This window comes from Dendronephthya gigantea, unplaced genomic scaffold, assembly GCF_004324835.1.
Source record: "Dendronephthya gigantea isolate DGI-Jeju-01 unplaced genomic scaffold, DenGig_1.0 000003F, whole genome shotgun sequence".
Lineage (NCBI taxonomy): Eukaryota > Metazoa > Cnidaria > Anthozoa > Malacalcyonacea > Nephtheidae > Dendronephthya > Dendronephthya gigantea.
In genome coordinates, this window is record NW_021163013.1 from 3,207,436 (window position 1) to 3,234,464 (window position 27,029).

At 36.7% G+C, this 27,029-nt stretch overlaps 2 protein-coding genes and 5 non-coding genes across 8 annotated transcripts; all 7 read right to left on the minus strand.

Annotated features, from left to right (window-relative positions):
- Nucleotides 1-675: 675 nt before the first annotated feature.
- Nucleotides 676-3,097, minus strand: LOC114541530 (general transcription factor II-I repeat domain-containing protein 1-like). The gene is made up of 4 exons (XM_028561441.1): nucleotides 2,994-3,097; nucleotides 2,545-2,692; nucleotides 2,036-2,104; nucleotides 676-1,601 (listed from the first exon to the last, which is right to left on the minus strand). The coding sequence occupies exons 1-4, from the start codon at nucleotides 3,054-3,056 to the stop codon at nucleotides 1,402-1,404; spliced, it is 480 nt and encodes a 159-aa protein (XP_028417242.1). The 5' UTR covers nucleotides 3,057-3,097; the 3' UTR covers nucleotides 676-1,401.
- Nucleotides 3,098-3,100: 3 nt separating this feature from the next.
- LOC114541546 (highly divergent homeobox-like) lies at nucleotides 3,101-5,109 on the minus strand. 2 transcript variants are annotated; one of them, XM_028561442.1, is made up of 3 exons: nucleotides 4,820-5,109; nucleotides 3,967-4,117; nucleotides 3,101-3,182 (listed from the first exon to the last, which is right to left on the minus strand). In XM_028561442.1, the coding sequence occupies exons 1-3, from the start codon at nucleotides 4,976-4,978 to the stop codon at nucleotides 3,115-3,117; spliced, it is 378 nt and encodes a 125-aa protein (XP_028417243.1). In that variant the 5' UTR covers nucleotides 4,979-5,109; the 3' UTR covers nucleotides 3,101-3,114. The 2 variants fall into 2 exon arrangements, with proteins under 2 accessions (XP_028417243.1, XP_028417244.1); XM_028561443.1 differs by having other exon boundaries at nucleotides 3,105-3,172.
- Nucleotides 5,110-16,248: 11,139 nt separating this feature from the next.
- Trnay-aua lies at nucleotides 16,249-16,344 on the minus strand. Its single transcript is given in 2 exon segments — nucleotides 16,249-16,294; nucleotides 16,307-16,344. It is a non-coding gene; the product is annotated as a tRNA-Tyr (tRNA).
- A 1,531-nt stretch (nucleotides 16,345-17,875) lies between these two features.
- Nucleotides 17,876-17,957, minus strand: Trnal-cag. The gene has a single exon. It is a non-coding gene; the product is annotated as a tRNA-Leu (tRNA).
- Nucleotides 17,958-18,337: 380 nt separating this feature from the next.
- Nucleotides 18,338-18,433, minus strand: Trnal-uaa. The gene is given in 2 exon segments: nucleotides 18,338-18,383; nucleotides 18,396-18,433. It is a non-coding gene; the product is annotated as a tRNA-Leu (tRNA).
- Nucleotides 18,434-24,728: 6,295 nt separating this feature from the next.
- Nucleotides 24,729-24,810, minus strand: Trnal-cag. Its single transcript has one exon. It is a non-coding gene; the product is annotated as a tRNA-Leu (tRNA).
- Nucleotides 24,811-24,928: 118 nt separating this feature from the next.
- Nucleotides 24,929-25,010, minus strand: Trnal-aag. Its single transcript has one exon. It is a non-coding gene; the product is annotated as a tRNA-Leu (tRNA).
- Nucleotides 25,011-27,029: the final 2,019 nt, after the last annotated feature.

A 27,029-nucleotide genomic window follows, 5' to 3' on the forward strand; every position in this document is an offset into this window, starting at 1 on the left:
AAAAATAGTGAAGTGAGAACTTTTAATACATAATATTATACATTTTACATAACAAATTTTATGCTTTATGAATAATGCCCACACTATGTTAATAATTAAATAAAACCATGATTGTTTAAAGTAGTGTATATACAATTGTGGAATGATTCCGGAATGCTGACTTCACTGTTTTTTTTTAATAAGATGGCTTTTCGTAAAAACAATAAATTATTTAGGTTGTTCTCCTTGATAATGTTCACAGAGTGAATTGGCACTTTATCTTTTGACATGAGGAGCTTATACATCAGATTCTCATTAGTGGCATCAAGCCAATATCCCCAAATTTTCTCGTTTTCCTCCATCTTAATATTAGCTATTTTTCCGGGGAAATAGAAGAGCCAATATGCATCATCTGAGTCTGTGTACACACGTAAAATATATCCCTCATGCTCACATGATGCTTTGTGATTTGCCTTCAATGCAATCATTGCGTCTGTTGTAAACCAGCTGCTGCATTTGTCAGATAACAACTCATACTCTTCATTCGAGAGCACCAGATTTGTCACCTCTACATCAGATTCCTCTATCTGACAATTTCCACTGAGTACTTGCTTAGCTTTTTCCTCATCAATCACCTTACAAATGGCAGTTTGTACCGGGTGGCGCAAAAAAAAGTTAACCTGTTTGATTGAGTATGACTTCAAAACTAAGAGGCCTGTTACTCTGAAATAACTTTCTTTAGATTCGTAAATGTCTAAATTAAAACTTGTTATATACCATGTGTATTTTGATACAGTATTCCCAGAGATATCGGCGTTTAACTTTTAATACGTGCTTTTGAAAAGTGCAAAAATGAGTAAAAAATGGCATATTAGCTAAATAAGAACAGATAATAAAGTTCGTTTTTAATTAAGGACACAACAACTAAGTACTATGCGTTCATTTTCTACCGTACAATTCCACATCTATTCATTTTGAAAAGCATGCCCTCCAGCATTGATGCAACGTCTTGCTCGCGTTACCATGCATGGTGTCAAATGACCGTTGGATTATTTCATGGTTGATGTTGCGGCATTCAGTAACAATTGCTGCACGAAGCTGTTCCAAAATTGTTCGGTTGCTGACCATGCGGCACGATTGATGATCCATCTGTCAAATACTTCTATTTAAAATTCTTTTCGAAGAAATTTAAGAAATTCCACTTTTCGAAAATGTATATTTAAATTGAAACCGCGATACCTCGGTCAAAACTGCATGTAAAACGTCATGCTATATATCAAAATTTAATTTAGACATTAGAGAATATAACAAACATAATTTTAATGTAATAGCTATTTTAATTTTGAAGTTATACTTAATCAAACAGGTTAACTTTTTTTTGCGCCACCCGGTAGTTCTTTATCTAGTACTCCAATTCCATCCTTATAGCCATGTCACCACCTGATTCTGTGCTTTTTCCTCGATATGGAAAGCTATGCTCTCTTGACATCTCATTATTTTTTTTATTTTGTCTTCCCCATAATTGTTCGGCTTAGAGAATTCCACACCATCCGGAAGGCCAGTTACACTGAAACGTCCATTTAGATATGGCACACGGGATCCAGGTTTCCCACAGGCTTCACCTGTAACATGAGGCAAATTAGTAACAAGTCACACAGTCTGTTTGATGTTGTTTTCAACAATGTGTGAACAACCTCAAACTCATTGCAGTATACAAGCTGTTGTTTTAGGAGCTGAGGAAGTGTACAATTCCTCTGTCTGTCAAGAAACTGCCACTGGTGCCTGTCGTAGTTGTCATAATAATTTAATCCTACCACATCTTTTGCCAAACTCATTCTACCTAGGGTGCTTCCACCCTGTCCATATGCCTATGCTCAAGCTGGCCAGATAGTCAATCATTGTTGTTCATGTTTATTAACAATGTTATTGCAACAATTTTGTTGTTAACAGGCACAATGACTGAGATACTGTAGTGGCAATCATGTACATCATTGGGTAATTGTTGTTGATACAGTAAACTAATTACTAACAATATTGCAGGCTGAAAAATACTCACTGTACTTCTTATTAAACAAGTCTCTGACATCACTGTTGGTGTACTTTTTTGTGCTACTGTTTGCTGCATCTACATGTATAATTAATAAACATTCAAACAAATAATCAGGTTAACATGTATCATAAAGAGGGCAAAATGCTTTTAGATGGAATTCTTGGTGAACTATTTTTGTAAAATATAAAAATATGTAACACCGTGAAATGAGATAATTTTTAATACTCAATAAAACATTTTTTCTCAATATATTATGCATAAAAATGAGCAATAAAAATGACCTCATTTGCTGTTCTGTTTGCCTTCTCATCTCCAAATATAAACCTTCTCTAAATATACAGGTATTTTTGTTCTTTTATGTTAGGCCGGGGTATTATATTTATATTGTGATAACGATTCCCTCCTGGTTCATCAAGTGCAACAAGTTACTTATTGAAGAACTCAGTTGCAGAATTATTTTTGCTAATCAGACCTACTGTAGTGGCATTTTTACAAAATATTGCAATCATTCTTACCAAAAAAGTTCATAAACTTTAAAGGAATTGTTTCATTTGCCATCAGAAACTGTGCACCTTTTGCTGACCCATATTGATTGACAGTCCCAGTTTCAGAGTCATACATCACAACTGCTGTCTCACATCCAAGGCTTTCAAGATACATAAGCTATTCAATGAAGGATTTAATAAAATGTGAAAATCATAAAAACTGTCTGCTAAAAATATGTACTCTACAAAAATGATTTTTTTCACACCTGTTAAATATTTTGAACAAATGTTGACCACAAAATATTATTACTAAAGTGTGATTTGTTTGAGTTTTTTCAAGGTTTAATTAAACCTGTGACTGAAAAACATAAAAAATTTACAAAAAAAATTGTTGAAAATTGTGGAAATATGGTATGTTCTATAGAAAATGTATGTATTATTGCAGTGGTTATATGTGGGGTTACAAAATATATCATTACCTCTTTAATAAGGTTTTTCCTGCTCTTTACAATTTGCTTTCGTTTTTCTTCTGACGTAAGCATTGTTGGTGCACTTTCACATTTCTTTGCCTCGTCTCGCCAAACACTTTTTCATTGTCACTTAGAGATTCCACTTTGAAGCAACCAAGCTCATTTTCTCTGCCTTAGATTCAATTGACCTACATTCATCTAAAACAACATTATGATGGTTTATAGTCTAATTACAAATATCACCATAAAATAAATTAAAGAAATATGTAATTTTAAATATACAATTTTACCAATACTCAATTTACCAAAATGGAAGAAGCAGGCTCTCTCCATGTGAGAAAGCTCACCCACACACACAGTACACAACATAAAATAGGATCACCAAAATAAAGACTTTCAAATCATTCCATAGATAAACCCTCAGCTATGTGCACTGTGTATTATGGTAAACCCAATCAAATATCAGAACTTGTTAGTTGTATTTTCACAACTACAATATACAGTGAAAGCTGTTTTGTCTAGACTGTGAGAGGGATCATTGCAATTGTTTATATAATTACATTACCAACATTTTGTCCATGCATCACACAGAAATATATCCCTGCATAAACATGTTATACGTTCTTACTGCACAGGCCTATGTATTATACATGTTTACACTGTACTGTATATAATAATGTATTTCATACATGTATATTAGCCCCTATTCACATGCTCTCCCTTTTGATGTTTATATTCCTTGTACAAATTAGAACAAAAATGCTTTATTTAAATTATGCACCAACTATTTAAAAACAATCAAGAGTGTCTTGGTTTGCTAAAAGTTCGAAAGTTCAATAAAGCACAATTTATGTCATGCAACATTGCTGAGCAGTTCTAAACATGTGGAATGGAGAAAGCAAGTTCAACTTTACATTTATCCACCTCCAAGTTGGCTATAATAATTCCAATATACATTCTATATTTGAATGATTGTACTTACCAGAGCCAAGGATTTTAGATGAAAACATGTTATAGCCCGATGTTACCCGCTTTGCAGGGTATTTGGCAGGCAGGGCTTCAGTTTGAACAGAATTACTAGTCTCTCCAATTTCTTTCCTTTTTCGTCTCATCCTTTCATTCCCAATCCACTTCTGCAATACAGTAAATGTTAGTGTATGTAATATGTTATATCAATCTGATTTATCAATAATTTTATACATTTCTACATAATATCCTTCAAAATTAAACTCAGCCTGATGAACCAAAACAGTGTAAATGTTAAATATTTAAATAAAATGCTATAATATACAATTATATAATTTTACTCGAAATAATGAGAACCACAGAACCAGTAAGGCAGTTCCTTCACCTTATATTAAATATTATATAGTAATAGATTATAATATAATATCAACAAGCCACACAAACATTTCTGTCCATTGACACAACAAAGAATAAATATAAACTATATGTTGATTGTTCCCACCGGCAGTATTCATTGTTTACCAAAAATATTATATTCCTGAGAAGGGACTGCTGGACGATATAGCTCACTTGTATATTTATATGTCACTGTCAGCCATAAATACGTATTTAGAATTTTGGTAATGAATGATAAATATACGTGCGTGTGATATGGAAATGATATGGAAATAATGTGCACGAATTATATTTATATATGCAAATGTATTTGCAAATATCAGTATGAAATAGAAACGATATTCATCGAATCTTCATTTTGTCGATAAGAACTGACCGGTTTGGTAGCCAGCAAGCTAAACATTTATCCCGAGACTCAGTAATACTGATTCACTGATTTCGTGCAATAAAAAAGAGTTAAAGTGAAACGTTACCTTAACTGTTTGATAGCTTACTCCTACCACGTCAGCAGCACGGGCTATTCTTTCCTGCATTTGTTTAGAAGTTGTTTTCATGCCATCCTCATAAAACTTCCTCAGGAGAGACTTTTGCTCATCGCTTAAAACATCATAACCTGCTCTATCAGTAGCCATATTGGCGATAGAACAGCGCAATATAAGGCAAGCAGCCACCTTAAATAAATCGGCCGTCAGGTTGTTTAGGTGATCACCTCTGTCACATATATCCGACGTTCTAAAATTTAGAACTCTCGCTATATGTGATTTAGAACACGAGGAACGGGTGTCTCAATTTTATGTAAGTTTTCCGCTGACAATATATGAGCCTGCACGAGTGGGAGATATTTATTTATTTAAACACCGCATGTTTATAAAACAAATGCGTAGACGCAAATTCTCAAAACGTTTAAAGGCAATGCAATTAATTCTCCTTTCAAGAAATGTAAATTACTAAAGAGTTTTCAAAATATAAGTCTATTAGACTGACTATGAAACGAGCATGGGGGGTAAAACCCTAAAAGCTTAGTAGTTGCCAAATCTAAATATCTCAAAAGTAGAATTGCTTGGCAAGTTTCAAGAAAAATTGCATAGCGTAACAGGGCTAACGTGAAGCGAGTAAATAAGTCTTTCAGTACGGTAGAACACCACAAAAAGGTTATTTGCATAATAATTTATAGAATTGAAAATATCGAAATATCTTCACATACTTAATATCTGTTTTTTAGAGTCTAGTTCACAGCACAGACATCAGTCAGTGTGCCAAGTATGCTTTAGTCGTTTTAGATCTTAGTTTCATGGTAGAACAGAAGGAGAGTTTTGTTTTAGCACGTGAATGTCTGTGCTGTGAACTAGAATTAGAACAGTCTTACATTCCTACTACAACATATTTCAATATTTCTAATTTTATAAATATGCATAATTATGATCTTTTTTGGTGTACCACTTTAATAGTAAAATTCCTAAAAATAGCCTAACTAGAAGTTCCCCATTCCTCTAGACCCATCCCTCAGCAGGTAATCGGTAACTACTAATATTGGCACACGACATATTCCCCCATTTACGCAAGACACAACTTATAAAAGTTATAATTCAATAGACAAAAAAAACTGTCAGACTGACTTCAGTCTAATAGCGATTCATCAGAAAATACCAGAGGGATTATTAAGACAAAATTATTTGTCAGAAAAACTTGCCTTGCAAAAGTGCCGATTATTTTCAAGATGAAATATTCTGCAGCAAAATAAAGTGATACCAACTTTGTTCCGTTAGCATTCCTGTAATCAACATATTCCATAGATTTGGACTCATATTGCATCCTCTCTTCGTTTTTTAACCAGATTGTTATTGTGAAAGCCTCAAGGCTTGATATATTTCCTAAATTTATCATGTTAACGTCGATTGATGACGGTTTTACCAGGATAAAGTCATAATCAGGATCTAAAGTAAAAAAAGTGAGATGCATGCATGACGTCAGACGAGTCAGTTTTCAATTATTATGTACCTACGAACAGTTTTCAAAATGTGTGCCAAAAACCGCTAAATATACTCCATTTGCTTTGAGAAATTTCAAAAATTAATACTCGACTTACTGTTTCGAAGCGGCTTACACGTACTTATTAGTTCTTTGCCAACCGCACAACAATGATAGCTGTCCTCAAGGGAATGCCAGTTAATAACATTTCCAACTTCGTCAGTTAAACAGCTTTGTGTAGTGGAATTTATATCGAGATCTGCAGTAGCGGACTTTAAATCACTCCATACGTTTAATTGACTCAATCTGCCCGAGAATGAACTCTCAATAACAAAGACACCATCAGCTTTCAACGGTTGGCCAGAGGAAAGACCATCACCACCGTACACTAATGTACCATCAAGAGAAACAGTGTATATTCCAAGAGACCATGTTACCGCCACGTGATGCCAATAGCCGTCATTTATTGGTGGGATAAAGAAATACCTTAAAAAAAGCATTAAAGCTTTGGAATTTGCTTCCCCAAAGATTTAGTCAAAAGTAACTAGGTTGAATATGAACAATTTGCCTCCGCAACAGGTATGAATAACTGACTGACTTTCAGTATACCTCCCCCCATAACTGTATAGAGACACGGGAATTTTCCGGCCAACTTGACAGGGGAAGCGATATTTAATGAAAATAATTTTTATGAAACTTTTTTATTGAGTTATATATTATAAAAGAAATAGAGAAAAAGAAATTTTCCTGTGTTTCTATATAATTATAGAAACACTTGTGGGAGTTTGATAGAACTCGACATGACGTGAAAAAAGTCGCCCATTATATTTCTCTTTCTCCCAACCATCTACGCGTGTTTCTATAACCGTATACAGAAACACAGAAAAAGTTTTCTATTTCTTAAATATAAAATATTGAGCCAAACGACTTATTTTTTAAGGCGCAAGGGAGAGGAGTTATTTATTTTCTAAACAACATATTCTTATGCCATAATGGCCAGAAATGGCATAGTAATTGTGGCATAGTAATGGCATAAAAATTGCCCGTCGAAAGCTACAACACTCTCTCTCCGCCTGGAATTGAATTCGACAATATGATTGGCGCAAACACGCATGATTAAAAGCCTATAATAGATTCCAATTTTCAAAAATTCAAATTTGCTTGTTTTTGCCTTTACTCAGGCAAGTTTAATTTCGGTTACTAATTGACTTACTGGTAGCTTAAATTTTGAAAAATGTATTTTATTATTTCTTGCTGTTACGAACTGAAGAAAGGTATATCATTGGGAAGCGAAATTACAGCTCTTTCTTATTGCATAAGGAATAAAACATTACATTGAAAATATCGCTCCCATAGGTCTGGTGATTCCAGTTCGGGATTTTTTCAGAGACACCGCTGTGTATAAGAACGATGATAACCCAATCATTTAATTTCGATGATTATTAATTCATTTCGAAGACAACAAAAAGCAATTTCGTTATGCAAAATGCTTAAAACAAATACATATATCTCATACTTTTTCAGCGATTGAACTTCTAGGATTATGCTTTCTTTTTCCATTTTGAGCTTAAATTCCCCCGCACCTTCTCTCGTTCGGTAGGAAAAAACTGTCATTTCGTCTGCTTTCAGCGTATTCATCCAGAACATTAGTTTCATGTTCGACATCTTCGGCACATTTTGGTCAAGTAAAGTAAAGTTTTGAGCGCTTTCAAATTTCAGATCATAATCTCCTGCAAGTGGATGTAAAAATCATATATGGTGTACGAATTCAGTTGCCAAGGTCGGGTATTTTATATGCCATCCATTCACTCGATGTATTTTTTGGTAAAACTCAAAGGACGTTAGCTGAATTTATATTAGAAGTCTGAGACACAAAACTCGACGCAGACAGGTAACACGTCTTGATATCAATTCGGTGAACCATAGGTTCTTCGTCTTAATTTCTCCGTTCAACTTTTCCGCTCAAACGACGGAGAATATGGACGAATTTCTTGTCTTTGTCAGAAAACTCGTCTTAAATTTAAATCTGACGAATAAATCAGACAAATTTTTGCCCAAAATAGCAATAAAAGACTGGTAATTAAGCTTTGCGGAATACATTGGTATACAAACGAGTTACCCATCTGCGTCGAGTTTTGCGTCTTAAACGGACATCCGTTAACCTACTCGCAGACTGAATTGAACGGCCGGAAATTTAACGTGGAAATTTTCCCCATTTAATTTCCAGCCCCCTAATTCAGTCTGCGAGCTGGCTAGAAATCCGTCATCTAATATGAATTCGGCCTTTATCAAGGGCGCTGCGAGAACGATAATTATATTCCTGTATAATTATAAGCAAACTAGGCAAATATTCCTATAATAGGCTTACGGTCGTTTTCCACTTCAACCGTATCCTAGCAAAACGTCGAATACTTGGAAACACATAAAAATACGTTACATTACACTACGGTACTGTTGAAGTGGAAAACAGGCCTTTTTCTCATGCCGTAAAAACAATTTATTTCAAAGGGAGTAAATAATGCAGAACACGTCAACATGCATGCATACATAATATACAAGATCGTATTAACTGTAGGATGCATATTCATAGTGCTGTACTCATATTAATCATGCACAAACCGTAGGAACAAAAACTTTCAAAAGAAATCAGCCGGGCATAAGGTGATTAATATGCCCCCCCCCAATTAAGCTTCCAGCTACGGCTCTAATACAAATAATAAAATACCTTTTTTGGTGCATTGTTCATTGTATACCTGTTAGAAAAAGAACATCCGGTGTTATGCTTACTAGGCTTCTGGCAGGTGACTAAGTATTTTTTATTTCATCGATTATTCTAAGACGCATTACACAGGAAATATAGCTACATTTTGCACATGCAAACTACGGTCTGATAATTAAAAAATAATTTACAAGTTGCTTTGTCTTTTTCGCATTTAAAGTAGGAGAGCTTAATCTTTTAGAGCTTACACGGTGCAATTTTTCTTTCAACTTGCAATGCCGGCAATTCTACTTTGTTTTTCAAAGTGTAAGAGTTACTAGCGTCTATCGAGTTTATTATTATGAATAATATGGCCTCCTAATTATCGAGATGCTGCCTCGACATTGTATTTTACACGAAATGTTAATGGTTCAAAATTCGAACATATTAGTAACAAACGATAAGCTAAATGCTATTTTACCTTCTTTGACTCTTTAAAATAAATGTAATCATAAAAACTATTCTCTTGCAACTGTTTCGACGTATTATGGATCACATCATGTAACATCTCACAGAGACTAGCCTCAGCTTGTGGTGAACTTTCCTTGTAGTTCAGAGATCTACAACATGGTTCTTTTACGCACGATGATATGTATTCAGCTTTGCTCGAAACGTTTGTCTTCTTCAGAAATGAGCTGTCGAGTCGGAAACCTGTTAGGCGTGAAACATCGAGATTGATTTTATTATATAATTTGGATTCTTCTTTATATATAGCCCTCTCAACTTCCCTCCATTAGGACAGGAAGGGAATCTTCCATTCATGACAGCCTTACTTATAGCATCACCATGTACTACAAAAAAGTAACTAAATATAGGCTGTTTTTAACTAGGCGGAGTTTCACGCGCGGAAAGGAATTTTTCTTTGTTTTTCGCAAATTGTTTTGCATGAAAGCGCATAGGCAATGAAAAATTCTGTTCCGCGCGCATAATTCCCCCTGGTGTAAAACAGACCCAAAAGTTTGTCAACTTATATATATGGCCACTCCACTCCACAGCACGAACTCCTTTTCATTTTAAACTAAATCTGCGAGAGTTTTTGCCGGAATATCTCAATTCGTAGGACTGATAATATTGACGGAGACAATTCCTTTTGTCAATTTGGCCGGGCAATCTGCATGAGTCGTGCTAGTTTTTTCTAACGGGAAACTTGATATTGAATATTTTAGGCTGTTGTTGGACGAGTGTAACTTAAACACGTATGTGATTTTAAAATTGTAGTAAAAAATCATAGAGTATGTCAATCTTGTTAATTTTTGTCAGGAAAGAAAGAAATCTCATAAGCTAGTTTGCATTTCTATTATTTTATCCTTTGCGTTACCTGATATTTGTGCTGTGTGAGGCTGGAAAGTTGGTGGGACAAAATCTTTTTTCTTCTGAAAAATATGAATAAAAATTTATTAGGGATATTCGATCAGCTATACATAATAAAGCGAAAATAATTAACGATATACATGGATAAATCGTGGTGTAAAAAAGGGGCAGACAAGAGAATAAATTTACATTGAACCTCATATGGCTATAGCCGTGACATAAAAGTCGTGAACCTTCCTAAAATGTACGAATTTTTTAGCGATAGAGATAAGCGACAGCCTGATTAAGACGAGATCGTGTAAAGCCTCTATTAAAATAAGCAGCGATTTAGTTTTCTATTCACGAAGTACATTAATTCAGTTTGCGTTATACAAATGTTCCGGAACCTATTTATAGATGCCACTTTTTAAATTGTTGCTTATACTCCTCGTGTAAGTGACTGCAATCGCTCTAATTTAGCAGTCTAAGGCTTAGTTCTACCAAAGACGAATTTGGGCCGTGCCTGTCCGGTTCTTCCGTTCACACGGCAAAAACGATAAATTAATCTTGACAGGTTCTATACATGTTCACACAAGAAAGCTGGACTAATTCCTACGTGGCATTCGTTTAGTCCCGCGTGAAAGCAACGCTATAAGTTATCCTAAAAAGCTTAGTTATTTTCAAGCTTTTGTATAGAAACATCTTGAATTTCCTGGTTTTCATTATTTATCGGTTTGCTAACGCTACCCGACAGCGAAAATTATTGCGGGTATGCACAATGATTAACAAACAGTAGCGTAGCCAGCCTGTCGATTTGTCCCGCTATGCTAATATTTTGATGTTTACTGACTGTGAAAACAATAGATTTCTAAAGGCAAGAATATTTATAATAACTCGAAATTTACATAGCGGGACAAAATCGCCAGGCTGGCTACGCCACTGTTAACAAACGAAAAATGCACATGTGTTGTTTCATTTAATATCATATAAACAGAACACCGTATGAATTTTTGACATTATACATAGAACAAATTCATTTACAAGGCCTTTGTTATACCAACAAGAAGACGTATAAACGAGCTTTGAAAAGATCCGCTCCTCTACTTTCTCACCTTTTAGACTTTGTAAAGATAGTTATATTCTGGGTTTCGTATGCCAGATGTGTCAGTAAGCGTCGAATTATTGAGTTCACAAAGACCTTTTCGCTTTCCAGAAATTTTGAAATTCACAGACGCGCATGATTCATTGTCAAAGCAATACATGACACATTCCACTTCATTTCTTGCCTGCTTTGTGTCGATGACATGATTTTTCAAGTACCTTTGTTCAATTTTTTGGAAGAAAGCCTGACTTAAATCTAGGCATTCTCCTTGCTGAGGTAATTTTGAAATGAAAAGTAGCGCGAAAATGACCATTAAGAAAGCCATTGAATTTCAGGATGCACCCCTGGAAACGCTTTTAAGACGCCAAGTTCAGCGGAACACCAGATGCTGATTGTGTTTACAAGCTAGAAACAGTCAGCTTAGAAGCCATATATGGTCAAAATGTTGCAAAACAGGACACTGGCTTCTTTGACAAGTCTATTAGCATGAGTAATTATTCAAACAAAGGATTATTTGCAAAATAGCTTTAAAATGACTCTAATAATTTCTCTTTAGGTTGTGTTTACTCTATCAATTGGACTGCGTCACGAAAGCAGTCAGCTAAGAAGCCATATATGGCCAAAATCTTGCAGAACAGGACACTGCCTTCTGTGAAAACATAAAGTCTATTAACATGAATAATTATTCAAACAAAGAAATATTTCAAAATAACTTTAAAAGGAGTTTAAAAGGATTTTCGCCTTGGGTTGTTTTGATTCTATCATGCAATTGGATTGCATCAGTGACTGATTCGTGACCAGTGAACTCTATATATATGGAAGGCTCGCTCCAATTCAAATTGTGAAGCCAAACATGGCGGATCATGAAGGCTGCTTGGGTACCGAACCAGTCCTCTACGAAGCGTAAAATGCGCGAACCGCGCGTGGAAATGAAAAACACGAAGTATAAAAATATGTCGAAAAATAAAAAAGCTAACATTTCGGACGTTACAAAGCTTTAAAAATACGAAGTTTTTAAAAATGAATACATACAATTTGTTACAACCTTACCTGGCAATGTTATTCTTTCTAGAGAGGTAACTTATGCCGTATATTTGTGTTGTGTTTACAAAACTGACCGAGTTCAACTCCTAGACATTGCCGCCATATTGAATTTCAACCGCTCGTGCGTGGGGGTCTGGTTCGGTACCCAAGCAGCCTTCATGATCCGCCATGTTTGGCTTCACTTTTAGATTACGCAATGTACTAGAGCGAGCCTTCCATATATATAGAGTTCACTGTTCGTGACCAATTTTATACATTTTAAAATGAACTTTACCCAAATAAATCGCACGACACACCACATTTTTTGGCAAAATAAAGCTTAAGTGGTCCCGCCGACGCTATAAATAAATGCTCAATATTCAACATTTCTGCACAATGCTAACAAAATGTAAATATTCAACACTGTTGCCAGAGACGTGTCGATAATTAAAGCCCAAAATAGTGCTTTTAGTAAAGCCATAAATGACAATTTAAACAACAGCATTGTGAGACCCAGTGAACTGTAATAAATAACTGGATCGATACCTTCTCATTGTTTTCGTGACGCTAAAATTTGCGGGACTTTACCTCCAGACACGCGTGTCTGGAGGCAAAGTCTCGCAAATTTTGGCAAATTTTTGGCTTCATTCGCGCGTGACTCGCGAAACACTGCAGATGCAGAGCGAATTTGAAAGAAATTTGATCTTTTGTTTGTTTCATGGTTTTAAATGTTTTTTTATGGAATTATAATGGAATTAATCTTAAATTCAACCAGCTTAACTGTTTTGCGAATTACAACTGGAGTTGCCGATCGAATTGGAAACAAATCCTTTTAAACGAAACAAGTTTATAGCGATGTGCAATTTTGACAACAACAATATTTGTACGAAACGGATATCCTAAAAGCTAAAATTTCATCGCAAAATACACTTGATAGACATTGTTTAATATTATAAGTTTATGTTTATTTAATTTCAAGTGACTAGATGGCAAAAAAAGTTGTATTAATTGTAGATTAAAACAAATATTCCTGCATTGTCACGCTAGGCTCTACGCTTTTTCCTAGCAAAGAACCGTCTTACTCCGCATTTCCAAAAATAGGTCCATAAAATGCATTCTACTAACATCAAGAATGTCTCAGCCGGCTTTAAGCACTAACAAAATCAGTTATTTAACTCCCTAAAAAAATTTTTCGGGGAGTTTTTATCAGATTTACGAAATCACAAAAAAACCATTTTGTTTTGGCCGTGTTTGTTTTTGCGAGACTGGGGGTGACGTAGCTTCAACTTTCTGTCAGAAGGTAGCGTTCCAGTTATATTCATTTCACTGGTGAGACCATAATGCACGCCAGCAGCTCATGCAATCTTGTCGAAAAGTCAGTGAATTGCTTATACTTGAAAAGTAAACTAATTGTTCCTCAGTTCTTTGCAATTGACAATTTTATGTTCTATTTTTAAGCTGCATTGTAACTGAAAAAATAGATCTTTTTGAATGGTTTTGTAACGATATGTGACTTGTAGATATACGAAAATATACATGAACCTTTTTGACGATCATTGTCTAGTTTTCGGTTTCGTTGACAGGTTTTTGGGTACAATTCGCCTAAAAGTGTATGTGACCGTATTTATCTACGTCAAAGTTTTGTCACCCAAGAGTTGTGGTGCACAGCTCGAAATCTTTGGCTAATTATCCGATGCGCGATTTGATTTCGCTTGCATGATAAGGCAATTCCTTTAAAAGGAAGAAATAAACCGTTCTTTCGATGTTGTTCGATTAAGTTTAGATTTAATTTGCGTAAGAATATATTTAATACATGTAGATTCTGGTCCCATTTTAATAATATCGCTGCTATTTAGCCGTTTAAAAAGATGTCGTCGTGTATGGGTGCGTTGACACGTCGCAGTTTGCACAGGATTGAATATTTAATATAAGCGCGAATACCAAAGTATAAGACAAAGTGAACGTATCATGCGGTTTATTTCACCCGTTCCGCGTGTTGAAAATCACATATAGCAAAAATTCTGAAATTTAGAACGTCGCATATATGTGACAGAGATGATCATCTCAGCAATCTGACGCGGTTGAATCTAAAAGAACTAGTAACTAATTATGAGTTTAGGAAAGCACTAATGGCGGAAAGCAGAGAGCGATTGTGTAAACAAAGGCTAAACGGTTTTCCCATGATATCGAGTCAAGCCTCAGTTTGCGTTATCCGCCTCAGTTTCGCTTCGGCAAATAATGCAAACTTTGGCTTGATAATTCTCGATATCACACTCAACCTCATGCAATAATTGTTAATTATTTGCGTAGATGTAAGCATATAAGTTGCAGATTCATTGATTACACCAGCTCAATCGGTACTACGTGCACTGTTTTATATACACTACTGGGCATCAACAGTACATTGCAGTACATACATCCTTTCTCAATATGTAATTTACCATCTATAATTCCCACAGAAACCAAAGTGTTGCTGTTGTCTTGGGAGGCCAAGTATGTTCAAAATCTATTCCAGCTCGAGGAGTTAAGGTTTGGACATCAGTGTATAATTACTATATACATATGCAGTTATCAGTTCGTTCAGTTTTCACTTGACTATTTATTTTAAGACATAACATTGCAGCCGCAGAATCCGACAAGTATGACACCATAACAGATCTTGTGAAGAAACGAAAAGCGTAAGTATAATTTAGGACTGTTTTCCATTAACGTTTGCTTTCCCTGCGCGGGCGAAGAACCTTTGAAATTTGCTATTGTGGGTGTGACGAATTCTAAAAACAGAGGGCGTTCACCTGCGCAGAAGGAACGAACCTAATGGAAAATTGCCTTTGATAGAGCAAAATTTTCTAGTATTTTAAAAATGTATTTTAAATAGTGCAATTTTTAATACTACATGTACATATGTCTCCCTTTAACGTTCATTACAATTTTTTAATAGCACCTTGAAAGCTATTGTGTCAATGGAGAAATGTCGGAGGCGGCGAGGCAATGTTTCATTCTGCCGCTCTAACTGTTGAATAACAAGGAAAGAGCGTGCAATCGAACGGATACATGCATTGGCTGTTGAACGGATGTTTTTGTTGTCTCTAAAACAGAAATACGCAGGTAGGGCTCTAATGGCCAATAGCCAGAATATGAGCAACCTGTTTACATCATTGTGTTGCCCTAAGTTAAGTTGGCATAAAAAATGCGGAAAATATTTGAGTTGTTAACTTGTAATGGCTTAGAATAGTTAGGAGTAAAATTTTGAAAATTCCCTGGATACAAACAACACTGAAATTTTATAATCTTGTACTATATATATAGTATTACGTTGTATACCTCGTTTTCTGTTAGATGGACAAGCGATAGCAGCAAATTTGTCTAAACAGATAACACAAAAGACTAACGCAATCAAAGACTCTTTGGAGAAAAACAATGCTACCTTGTCTTCCTGCAAAGAGAAAATTGAAGGATTGCCCGAAATACTGAAATTCGATGACGTGAAGGATCCTCAGTCTGGTCTATATGAATATTTCAGAGGAAATTCATCCGGGCTAAATGGTGTACCATTTTCTGTAAAGCGGAACGTGATTGACCTGTATCACCTGATTGAAAGATGTAAAGAAGAGGTATCGTATTTGAATGTGGAAATGCTAAGACTTGTGAAGTATTACAAAAACAGAATATCTATGTTGGAAACGTTTCTGGCTTCACATATGGACGAAACTTTTTCTGTTTATATCAAAGGCGTTTCCAACATTTTCCAACATTTCCAAATATGTCAGGTGTGGGATTCGAACCCACGCCCACAACTGTGGACCAGAACTCGTATACCATCTATAGTCTGGCGCCTTCGACCGCTCGGCCAACCTGACTGTTCAAAATATTTTCGTACCAATATCGCGTTGTTCCACGTTATACAGGGTGTATCAAAAAAAATGTCCCAAATGTAAAATTTCCGTTTTGCTGGATATTTTGCAGAATTTGGCAAATTTTTGTGTTCCTAGAGATAGTTAAGACTTATCTGGTATACCTAGGCCAAGTTTGGTTTTTCATTAACAAAATTATGTTACCGGGGGGGTTATTCCTTTCCACTGATATTGAGAGGGCTTGCGCGCGAAAATGTGAAGCTGAAATTGAGATATTATTTTGCTGTCGAAAAGTAGGAAAGCTTTTTAATAAACTGTCAAAGTTTCAGGAAAAATAATGCAAACTGGGAGCAACGCGCGACCCCTAAAAGTGACAAATATTTCATTGCGCGCAGTGGATTAAATGCATGGTTGATTCTCGCGTGACCGATCTCATGCAAGGCTGGGCAAATGTATAAATTAAAGCGAGAAACTGAACAAGAAGACGAAGCGATTTAATAAGATTCTTATTCTTGATGTTAATCCTCAACATTTCCATCATTTCTTTCTAAGCAAACTGCGGCTCGTCTGAGCATGGCAAACACTGAACGGCGAACAACAATTGTCTGTCCTGCCTCAAATTATGCATTTCGTTCGAAATTCTTTCTTGCAAATCGCGTACGCTACCAACGGCAAATCTACTAAGGCGAATGGACAGACAAATGGTTCGCTGTTCAGTGTTTACTATGCTCTGACAAGCAGCAGTTTGCTTAGAATGAAATGGTAGACATGCTGAGGATTAACATCACGAATAAATCGCTTTGTTTTTGTGTTCAATTTCTCGCTTTAATTTATTCATTTGTCCAGCCTTACATGAGATTGGTCACGCTAAAATCAACGATGCATTTAATCCACTGCGCGCAATGAAATATTTGTCACCTTTGGGGGTCGCGCGTTTCTCCCAGTATGCATTATTTTTTCTGAAACTTTGACAGTTTATTAAAAAGCTTTCCTACTTTTAGACAGTTAAATAATGTCTCAATTTCAGCTTCACATTTTCGCGCGCAAGCCCTCTCAATATCAGTGGAAAGGAACCACCCCCCCCCCCCGGTAACATAATTTTGTTAATGAAAAACCAAACTTGGCCTAGGTATACCAGATAAGTCTTATCTATCTCTAGGAACACAAAAATTTGCCAAATTCTGCAAAATATCCTGAAAAACGGAAATTTTACATTTGGGACATTTTTTTTGATACACCCTGTAGATGGGAAAACAACAGAAGAAATTTCAAAAAAGTATTTTTTGAAACAATAAAGCAATACTAATTTGGTATTAGCGAAAAAATATCAGGCGTGGGATTCGAACCCACGCCCACCATTGAGGACCAGAATTCCGCACGACGTTCTTGAATCTCTTGCCTTAGACCGCTCGGCCAACCTGACGAGTAGCTACCACACTGCAACGACACCTAATAGTATAAAAAAAAATTAAAATTATCCCGGGATGTCAAAATCTAGAAAAAATTGTTTCCGCATGACATACATTCGGCTCGACAGTGGCAGCGGTGGGATTCGAACCCACGCCATCGAAATGACTGGTGCCTGAAACAAGCGCCTTAGACCACTCGGCCACGCTACCTATGCCTGGGCTGGTTAGCATTTTGCAAACCCTCATTCTACATAAGTGATCAAAGTTTTTTGGATACTCTTCAAGTATAAGACCACTCGGCCACGCTACCTACAAAGCGTTACAGCCTAATTTTTGATGTTGCAAAAGCTTATGTCCCATAACGAGTACTATTGCCTGTACACAATGTATTACGGTTATATGGTTAAGTATCTTTCTTATTTGTAGAAAAGTATGCCAATCTGGATTGGAACTTTATGTCCACTGTAAAATATTGTGTCTAGTGTATTCTTATCGCTAATAACTTTTTTATTGTTTCACTTTCTTTTTAACGTTAAGAGGTGTGAGGAATTTTTGACCAATCCAAAAATTATTTTCCAACGTGCCAAATATGTCAGGTGCGGGATTCGAACCCACGCCCACAACTGTGGACCAGATCTCGTACACCATCTTAAGTCTGGCGCCTTCGACCGCTCGGCCAACCTGACTGTTCAAAACATTCTTGAACCAATATCCCTTTGTTCCACGTTATTGAAAGGGAAACAACAGAAGAAATTTCACAAAAGTGTTTTTTAAAACAAGATAGCATTACTAATTTAGTATTGGTAAAAAATATCAGGTGTGGGATTCGAGCCCACGCCCACCAATGCGGATCAGAATTCCTCAGAACGTTCTTGAATCTGGCGCCTTAGACCGCTCGGTCAACCTGACGAGTAGCTACCACACTGCAACGACACCTAATGGTATAAAAAAAATGAAAATTATTTCTTGGTGTCAAAATCTAAAAAAAATTGTTTCCGCATGACATATATTCGGCTCGACAGTGGCAGCGTTGGGATTCGAACCCACGCTATCGAAATGACAGGTGTCTGAAACCAGCGCCTTAGACCACTCGGCCACGCTACCTATGCCTGGGCTGATTAGCATTTTGCAAAACCTGATTTTACATAAGTGATCAAAGTTTATTGGATTACTCTTCAAGTATAAAATAAACGTGTCTCATATGCTAAAATTTCATAACGTGTCTATACTTTACAAAGCGTTGCCGCCCAATTTTAGATATTGCAAAGGCTTATGTCCAATTACGAGTGCTATTGCCTTTGCAAAATGTATTCCGGTTATATGGTTAAGTATCTTTCTTATTTGTAGAAAAGTATGCCAATCCGGATTGGAACTTTATGTCCACTGTAAAATATTGTGTCCAGTGTATTCTTATCGCTAATAACTTTTTTTAATGTTTTATTTTCTTTTTACGTTAAGAGGTGTGAGGAATTTTTGACTAGCCCAAAAATTTTTTTTCTAGCATGTCCAAATATGTCAGGTGTGGGATTCGAACTCACGCCCGCAACTGTGGACCAAAACTCGTATACCACCTTATATCTGGCGCCTTCGACCGCTCGGCCAACCTGACTGTTCAAAATATTTTCGAACCAATATCGGTTTGTTCCACGTTATCGATGGGGAAACAACACGAGTAATTTCACAAAAGTCTTTTTTAAAACATTATAGCACTACTGATTAATATTAGTGAATAATATTAATGAAAAAATATCATGTGTGGGATTCGAACCCACGCACACCTGTCACTCAAAGTTTTGATGCCACTTTTAGATAAGCTATCCGCATAACTCATCTGTGGAAAGATTATGAATAGAACACGATTTTGAATCCGTTCCAGGGAGTTTGACAAATATATAAGAGGGTAGAGCAAAGTGGAATACTTGACAGCTAAATTCCATAACTGGTCTGATGCAGGTAGTGTAGAAGTTTAAAACATCAGTTTCAGGGACGTGGGCTCGTTTCAATTGAATGATAAAATAGATACGTTTGTTGGCTTTCTTAATAATGTTGTTGATATGTTGGTTCCACTAGATCACTGGTTATTGTCAGTCCTAAGATTCTGGCATGCTTGACTACTTCGATATGACCTGAATTAATCTTTAGGCGAGGAAATTGTTTCTCAACTTTAGTGAAACTGATTACGATTTCCTTGCACTTCGAGGTATTTAGTTGCATCTTATTTTCTACCGACCAGTTTTGAACGCAATCGACTGCATCTTGAATATTACTTGATGAGTCTCTATGAATAATTTCTGATGCACTGGTATCGTCAATGTATTTCCATCGCTCGAAATGAGGAGGGCGGAGGTCATTTATCATAAGAATAAACATCCAGTTTAGTTATCTGAGGGACACCGGAAGGGATATCAATCTATTCGGACTTACAATCTCTTGCTAATTTCACTCGTTGTTGTCTGTTCATGAGAAAGTCGACCTCCCATCGCGTGATGAAATTTGGCATGGGTAAATTGATGACTTTTTTTGCTAGAATTTTGTGGTAAATCAGGTCAAAAGCCTTTTTGTAATCAAATAATACCACTCTTACTGCATTACCTGTTCCATCAGTGGCTTGAGACCAAGAATGAATCATAGAAATAAAAGCTTTGGTAGCAGAAGATCGAGGGATGCCACCAAATTGAAAGGGATCTATTACCGTAAGCACAGCTGGGGCGAAGTATTTTTCCACGACAAATTCCTCCGCAAGCTTAGATAGGACAGGGGTTAACGATATAGGTCGAAGGTGTTTGTTTATGTCCTTAACAGGTTTCTCCTTTGGAATAGGTGTTATATTAGCCTGTTTCCATGACAAAGGAAGCTTCTTTTGTTTGTAGGAGGAATTCAATAGGTTTGATAAAGGGGGGGGGGGGCAAGGATTTTGGCATAATCTCGAAGAATCCAGTTTGGAATGTCATCGGGACCTGGGGCTTTGGATGGATTTAGGCGTTTCAGTTTATTAAACACAATTTCAGCATCAGTCAGGTTCATATCTAAATCAGGTGGATCTTCAGGGATTCTTTCGAACAGGATTTCTACGTCTGAGGCATCTAATGGACTGTAAAAATTCATTGGTTCTAATAGGCTATTATTGATTAAAACTGAGAAACCTTTATGTGTTTGATGTTCTGTCGATATGAAGTTGATTCAACAGGCAGCTGGTTACCAGTTTCATACCTGAAATACGTTTAACTTCCGACCACCATGATTTCGGGTTGGACTTTTTTAGATTGGCAACTCTCGTAGCAAAATATTTTCCCCTACAGGATTTCCTCATTGTGTTCAATTTATTCGGATAGAATTTAAAAAGAAAAGTGTTATTAGACGAGAAAGCACGTTGTCTCAGTTTTATCAGTTGTTTCAATTTTTAAGTGATTCATGGCCAAGGAGCGTCGTTGCGATGGAATTTTACATGCTTCTCTGGCATTAGAGTATCATAACCAGATTTAATGATGAAATATAAAAAAAATACATTTATCATCGCAGGATATGGTTGAGTTTACAATATGCCAGTCGATGTTACTCAGGAAACGACCAAGTTCATTCTTGCGTGACTGACGAGGTTCTCTTTTGATGACAGTTCTTCTACTTGAGATACCAACAGGTCTTCTTGTTTTGGGCTCAACAATGATTACATTATGATCTGATAAACCTAGAGGAGGCAATACAATAGCTGATTTTGTATCATAAAATTTGTACATGTTCGTAAGTATGAGGTCTAGGGTATTGGTGCCTCGCGTTGGTTTGTTTACCAATTGCCTTAACTGAAAGTCACGACAGAGGTCTCTTGTATCGAACTGGGTAAAGTCACCGGCAATGATGATGCCACACCCTGGGAAAAGACTATCAATTAGTGTCAAAGATTCAGATGGATATTTAAAGAGATCTGCATTGTTAGAATTTGGTGTGTGGTAAACATATGCTGAAACAGTTTATTCCTCTTGGTAATCTAGGTGGCCTAACATGTGTCCATAATACCTCAAAGTCTAGATGTTCGATGTCGGGTAGTCGTTTAAGATATGAGTATTTACACGCAAACGCCGCCATGGGTGCCGAAGACGCGGTCTCGCCTAAGGAGGTGGTAATCAGGTAAGGTCACGTGATTGTCACAAATGGATTCTCGTAGCCAGGTTTCAGTAACAAAAATTAAATCGAAACTGTTTTGAGACGTTAGAGTACGTAACTCGTCAATCTTGAAAACTAAGGACATAACGTTAGTCCATAAGATTCTTGGGGAAAATTCTGACTTTTAAGCAGGTAATAGATTCCTATTGTCTACATGTGGAGAAATACTGGAGTTTGATCTGCTGCCGATCCAACTTTCTAGGATGCAAGTATCAGCGGGAATACTCTGCCTCAATGATATTAAATTATTTCCATTTCGCCCGTTTTGCTTTGGTCTGTATACACGACTACGAGAGGAAATTCTCACTGGTTTTAAGTTGGCCATTATGCATGCGTAGAGCAGTTCCCGTCGAGGGAAATTTGTTTTCCGTTCTGCGTAATTCTTAAAAATTTCTCTCGGTCGCCATGGTTTACAACTAACGAATTTGGGCCAAAAGTTATCTTTTAGCACTTGTGAACTGACAGCTGAGAAAACATGGATCTTAACTGATAGTGTTCCTTTGCGTCGACTGGGTAAAGCGGAAATGTATGTTGGAATTATGTTTCGTCGCTTAAAATACGAGAGGATTTGACTTTCTTTAACGGTATTTGCTACACCAGACAGAAAATATTTCTTTGTTTTATTTCGCTTTCTATTGACTCCAATAAAGTTCTCTGGGTCGCAAGACTATTATTGATTTTACGTTGCGGAGTATCACCAGTTGTTTTGTTTTTATATTGTCTGTATCAGAGTTTTCATTGATGTCTTTACAATTACGGGATGCCACTAGATTTGCATAGGTCAGTTGATGTCCGTCTTTTGTTAATTGTTCAGCGCTGGTCGTGTTGTTATCCTCTATTGACTCATTTAGCACTGAAATTATTTCACGCCCATATTTCTCAATAGGGTTTGTGAATTAATTCGAGACAATAGAGCTGTCGAAAGCTGGGTATTTGCATTAACACTTGACATAAGCCCGAATTTCATTGCATTTGCTAAGATTATTTTTACTTTTATCCATAAACTCTTGATATTGTGAGATTACTGACGTTAAGTAAAAAATGGATCCCGATAATACTTGAATGGCTTCAGCATTCACTTTCTGGCCGACTTTTATGCATTCAAGGTCGTCACTAACATCAGCCGATTGTACGCTTGATAGCCGGGTGTTTGGAAAGGCGATTCGTCTTCGTCGTGTTTACAGATCTCCTTACACAGTTCTTTCATAATGACATTCGCTTTTCCACAATTAATGTACAAAAGGTTCTTGTTCTTTCTCCATAAAATAGATGGGTCATCAAACGTGAACAGCTTTTTGTCACCTGCAGGCTGCGACCAAATTCCTTCCAATTCTAGATTTTCGCTAACAAATAGCTTTAATGATTTGAGGTCGCCCGTCCATGCTAAGCTCAACTTATAGCTCAATTTGTTATCCATAATAAAATACAAGGCTGTTGGCTAGTATAAGCCTATATTCTTGATTGGTGTACAGACTTTACCTGGTATATATTTGATAAAAACGAAGTGCTCCAAAACTCACGTCATGCTCTGTTGAATGACACAGCTCACACCGACAAGAGTCGGGTCGGCGTTAGATCATATCGAACTAACGTACATGACGTCATAAAATTTTCAATAACCCTAACCCTAACCGTAATTAAGGTAAAGCCAGAGATACTATTACATAAGTATATGATCACTCCTATACTGGGTATGAGGGTAACAGAAATTTACACTTTCGTGTACATTTATAAATGTATAAATGTATCATCATTCATCGCCATTTTTATTTTATCATTTTTATGAACCAGCTCTGGAGAGACTTCATGTAAGACTTTTGTTATTATACTTCCGTTATTGCAAAATTTATGACGTCATGTACGTTAGTTCGATATGATCTGACGCCGACCGACAAGTCGGTCAACCTGACGAGTAGCTACCAAACTGCAGCAACACCTACTCGTATAAAAAATGTGAAAATTATCCCGGGATGTCAAAATCTAAAAAAAGAATTTTTCGCATGACATGCATTCGGCCCGACAATGGCAGCGTTAGGATTCACACCCACCCAATCGAAATGACTGGTGCATGAAACCAGCGCCTTAGACCACTAGGCAACGCTACCTAAGCCAGTGCAGGGTAGCATTTTGAAAACCCTCATTCTACATAAGTGATCAAAATTTATTGGATTACACTTCAAGTATAAAATAAACGTGTCTGATATGCTAAAATTTCGCAGCGGTGGGATTCCAGCCCACTTCATCGAAATGACTGGTACCTTAAACCAGCGACTTAGACCATTCGGCAACGCTAACTACAAAGCGTTGCCGCCCAATTTTGGATATTGCAAAGGCTTATATCCAATAACGAGTACTATTGCCTGTACAAAATGTATTACGCTTATATGGTTAAGTATTTTTCTAATTTCTAGAAAAGTATGCCAATCCGGATTAAAACTTTATGTCCACTGTAAAATATTGTGTCTAGTGTAATCTTATCGCTAATAACTTTTTTTAAGGTTTTACATTCTTTTTCACGTTAAGAGGTGTGAGGAATTTTTGACCAGCCCAAAAATTATTTTCAAACATTTCCAAATATGTCAGGTGTGGGATTCGAACCCACGCCCACCATTGTGAACTAGAATTCCTCACGACGTTTTTGGGTCTGGCACCTTAGAGAGTCAAGCGTTGCCGCTGGCGCCTTAGGCCGCTCGGCCAACTTGACGAGTAGCTACCACACTGCAACAACACCTACTGGTATAAAAAAAATTGAAAACTACGTATACCCCTGGATGTCAAAATCTAAAAAAATTGTTTCTGCATGACATACATTCGGCCCGACAGTGGCAGCGGTGGAATTCGAACCCACGCCATCGAATTGACTGGTACCTGAAACCAGCGCCTTAGACCACTCGGCCACGCTACCTAAGCGTATGCTAATTAGCATTTTGCAAAACCTCATTCTACATAAGTGATCAAAGTTTATTGGATTACTCTTCAAGTATAAAATAAATTTGTCTCATATGCTAAAATTTGATGGAATTTGGCAGCGGTGGGATTTGAACCCAAACCGTCAAAATGACTGGTGCCTTAAACCAGCGCCTTAGACCACTCGGCTACGCTACCTACAAAGCGTTGCCGCCCAATTTTGGATATCCCGAAGGCTTATGTCCCATAACGAGTACTATTGTCTGTACAAAATGTATTACGGTTGTATGGTTAAATATTTTTCTTATTTGTAGAAAAGTATGCCAATCCGGATTGGAACTTTATGTCCATTGTAAAATATTGTGTCTAGTGTATTCTTATCGCTAAAATTTTTTTTTAATGTTTCACTTTCTTTTTACGTTAAGAGGTGTGAGGAATTTTTGAACCGCCCAAAAATTATTTTCCAACATGTCCAAATATGTCAGGTGTGGGATTCGAACCCACGCCTACAACCGTGGACCAGAACTCGTACACCATCTTAAGTCTGGTGGGTGCCTTCGACCGCTCGGCCAGCCTCACTCTTCAAAATATATTCCAACCAATATCGTTTCGTTCCACGTTATCGATGGGGAAATAACAAAAGAAATTTCACAAAAGTGTTTTTTAAAATAATATAGCGCTACTAATTTAGTATTAGTGAAAAAAATCTTAATCGCTGTTTTTAAGCTTTCCTATAGAGATGACGCATGCTCTTCAAATTAAAACCACATATGTCTATTTAGCATTTTAGCATTTTATAAGTTGCGTTAATCCCCACGAGCAAAAATTTAACAATAGGTGATTTCAATAGTTTTGGGTTTTTTGGGCGCCTGTACGTCTTTGCCGCAACATTGAATACATGATGAACGCACAGTTGTGTAAATAGAATAGTAATTAGGTTGATGCATTCAATTTGGGTGTCTGATTTTGCCGTGAGTTTAGCATAATAAGGCATTCAAATTCTAACAAAATATTGACTTTCATTCCTCCGGCTCTCCGTGATGTGCAGTTTGTCGAGACAGGACGATGCTCGGGCAAACAACTCCACTGTTTTTTTTTCCGGAAATGGATTCGTCTCTCAGCAAGTGCCGTAATTAGAAGAATCACCCCCCTGCCAACAGCGCCGTTTCCAATATGGACAGGGGGGTGATAGCTTCAGTAACGATACTTGCTGAATTACTTACCTAAAAAACAATGGAGTTGTCCTTCTGATTGGTATTCTGTACCTCGGGGTCCCAGCATCTATGAATTTCTATAATATTCATCGCATTCCATCTATATGAAACCGGTACATTTTTACTGATAGGCTGGATCCGAGTTTCGACAATGGTATCCCATTTTAAACGGGATGCTTTTTACCGTATAAATGCTACATCCCGCCTGACCAGAATATTATTATGCTGACTTTTAATATTCAATATTCAGATTCGGAAATTGCCGGAAGATGTCGGGAGCACATTTTAATAACTATTTCGCTTGTTTAAATACGAAGCAAAAAACATTGCATTCTGGTAAACAAGACTTAAAAATAAATAAAAGACTGTTAATAGTGTTTAGAAGATTAAGAACAGCTCCAGCTAAAGAGGAATATTTGGCAATAAAAGGCTTTTTGTAAACATTTCTCCATGCATATTTGAATTTTCCCCCGTTACCAAAGCAACGTGATGTCCGGGTTGCAAATGTCCCGGTGAAGAAACTTCCATATAAAGAAAGCTGGATGAAAAACGTCCCATTTTATTTTTGATGAAAAAAGTCCCGGTTTTAATATAAACACCCCTAAATCTTTCTTTTAAATGTTATCTTTGAAAAAAAGTGAATAAGTGAATAATTTGAAAGAAACACATATTTGAGTACGCATTTGTCGACCTAGATGTTAAGCAATAAAAATTTAGAAGCTTGTTTTATTTATATATCAAAAATTATTTTTAAACATTTCCAAATTTGTCAAGTGTGGGATTCGAACCCACGCCCACCATTGTGGACCAAAATTCCTCACGACATTTTTGAGTCTGGCGCCTCAGACCGCTCGGCCAATTGACGAGTAGCTACCACACTGCAACGACACCTACTGGTATAAAAAAATTTGAAAATTACGTATACCCCTGGATGTCAAAATTTAAAAAAATTGTTTCTGCATGACATACATTCGGCCCGACAATGGCAGCGGTTGGATTCGAA

Excerpts from the sequence above, each read along its gene's own strand:
- LOC114541530 (XM_028561441.1), bottom strand. The coding sequence starts at position 3,056 with ATGCTTACGTCAGAAGAAAAACGAAAGCAAATTGTAAAGAGCAGGAAA. Across the intron at positions 2,105-2,544 it reads AAAGTTTATGAACTTTTTTG|ATGCAGCAAACAGTAGCACA; the intron begins GTAAGAATGATT and ends TTATACATGTAG. Across the intron at positions 1,602-2,035 it reads CTTGTTTAATAAGAAGTACA|GTGAAGCCTGTGGGAAACCT; the intron begins GTGAGTATTTTT and ends CTCATGTTACAG.
- LOC114541546 (XM_028561442.1), bottom strand. The coding sequence starts at position 4,978 with ATGGCTACTGATAGAGCAGGTTATGATGTTTTAAGCGATGAGCAAAAG. Across the intron at positions 4,118-4,819 it reads TAAGCTATCAAACAGTTAAG|AAGTGGATTGGGAATGAAAG; the intron begins GTAACGTTTCAC and ends ACTGTATTGCAG. Across the intron at positions 3,183-3,966 it reads ATCTAAAATCCTTGGCTCTG|ATGAATGTAGGTCAATTGAA; the intron begins GTAAGTACAATC and ends ATGTTGTTTTAG.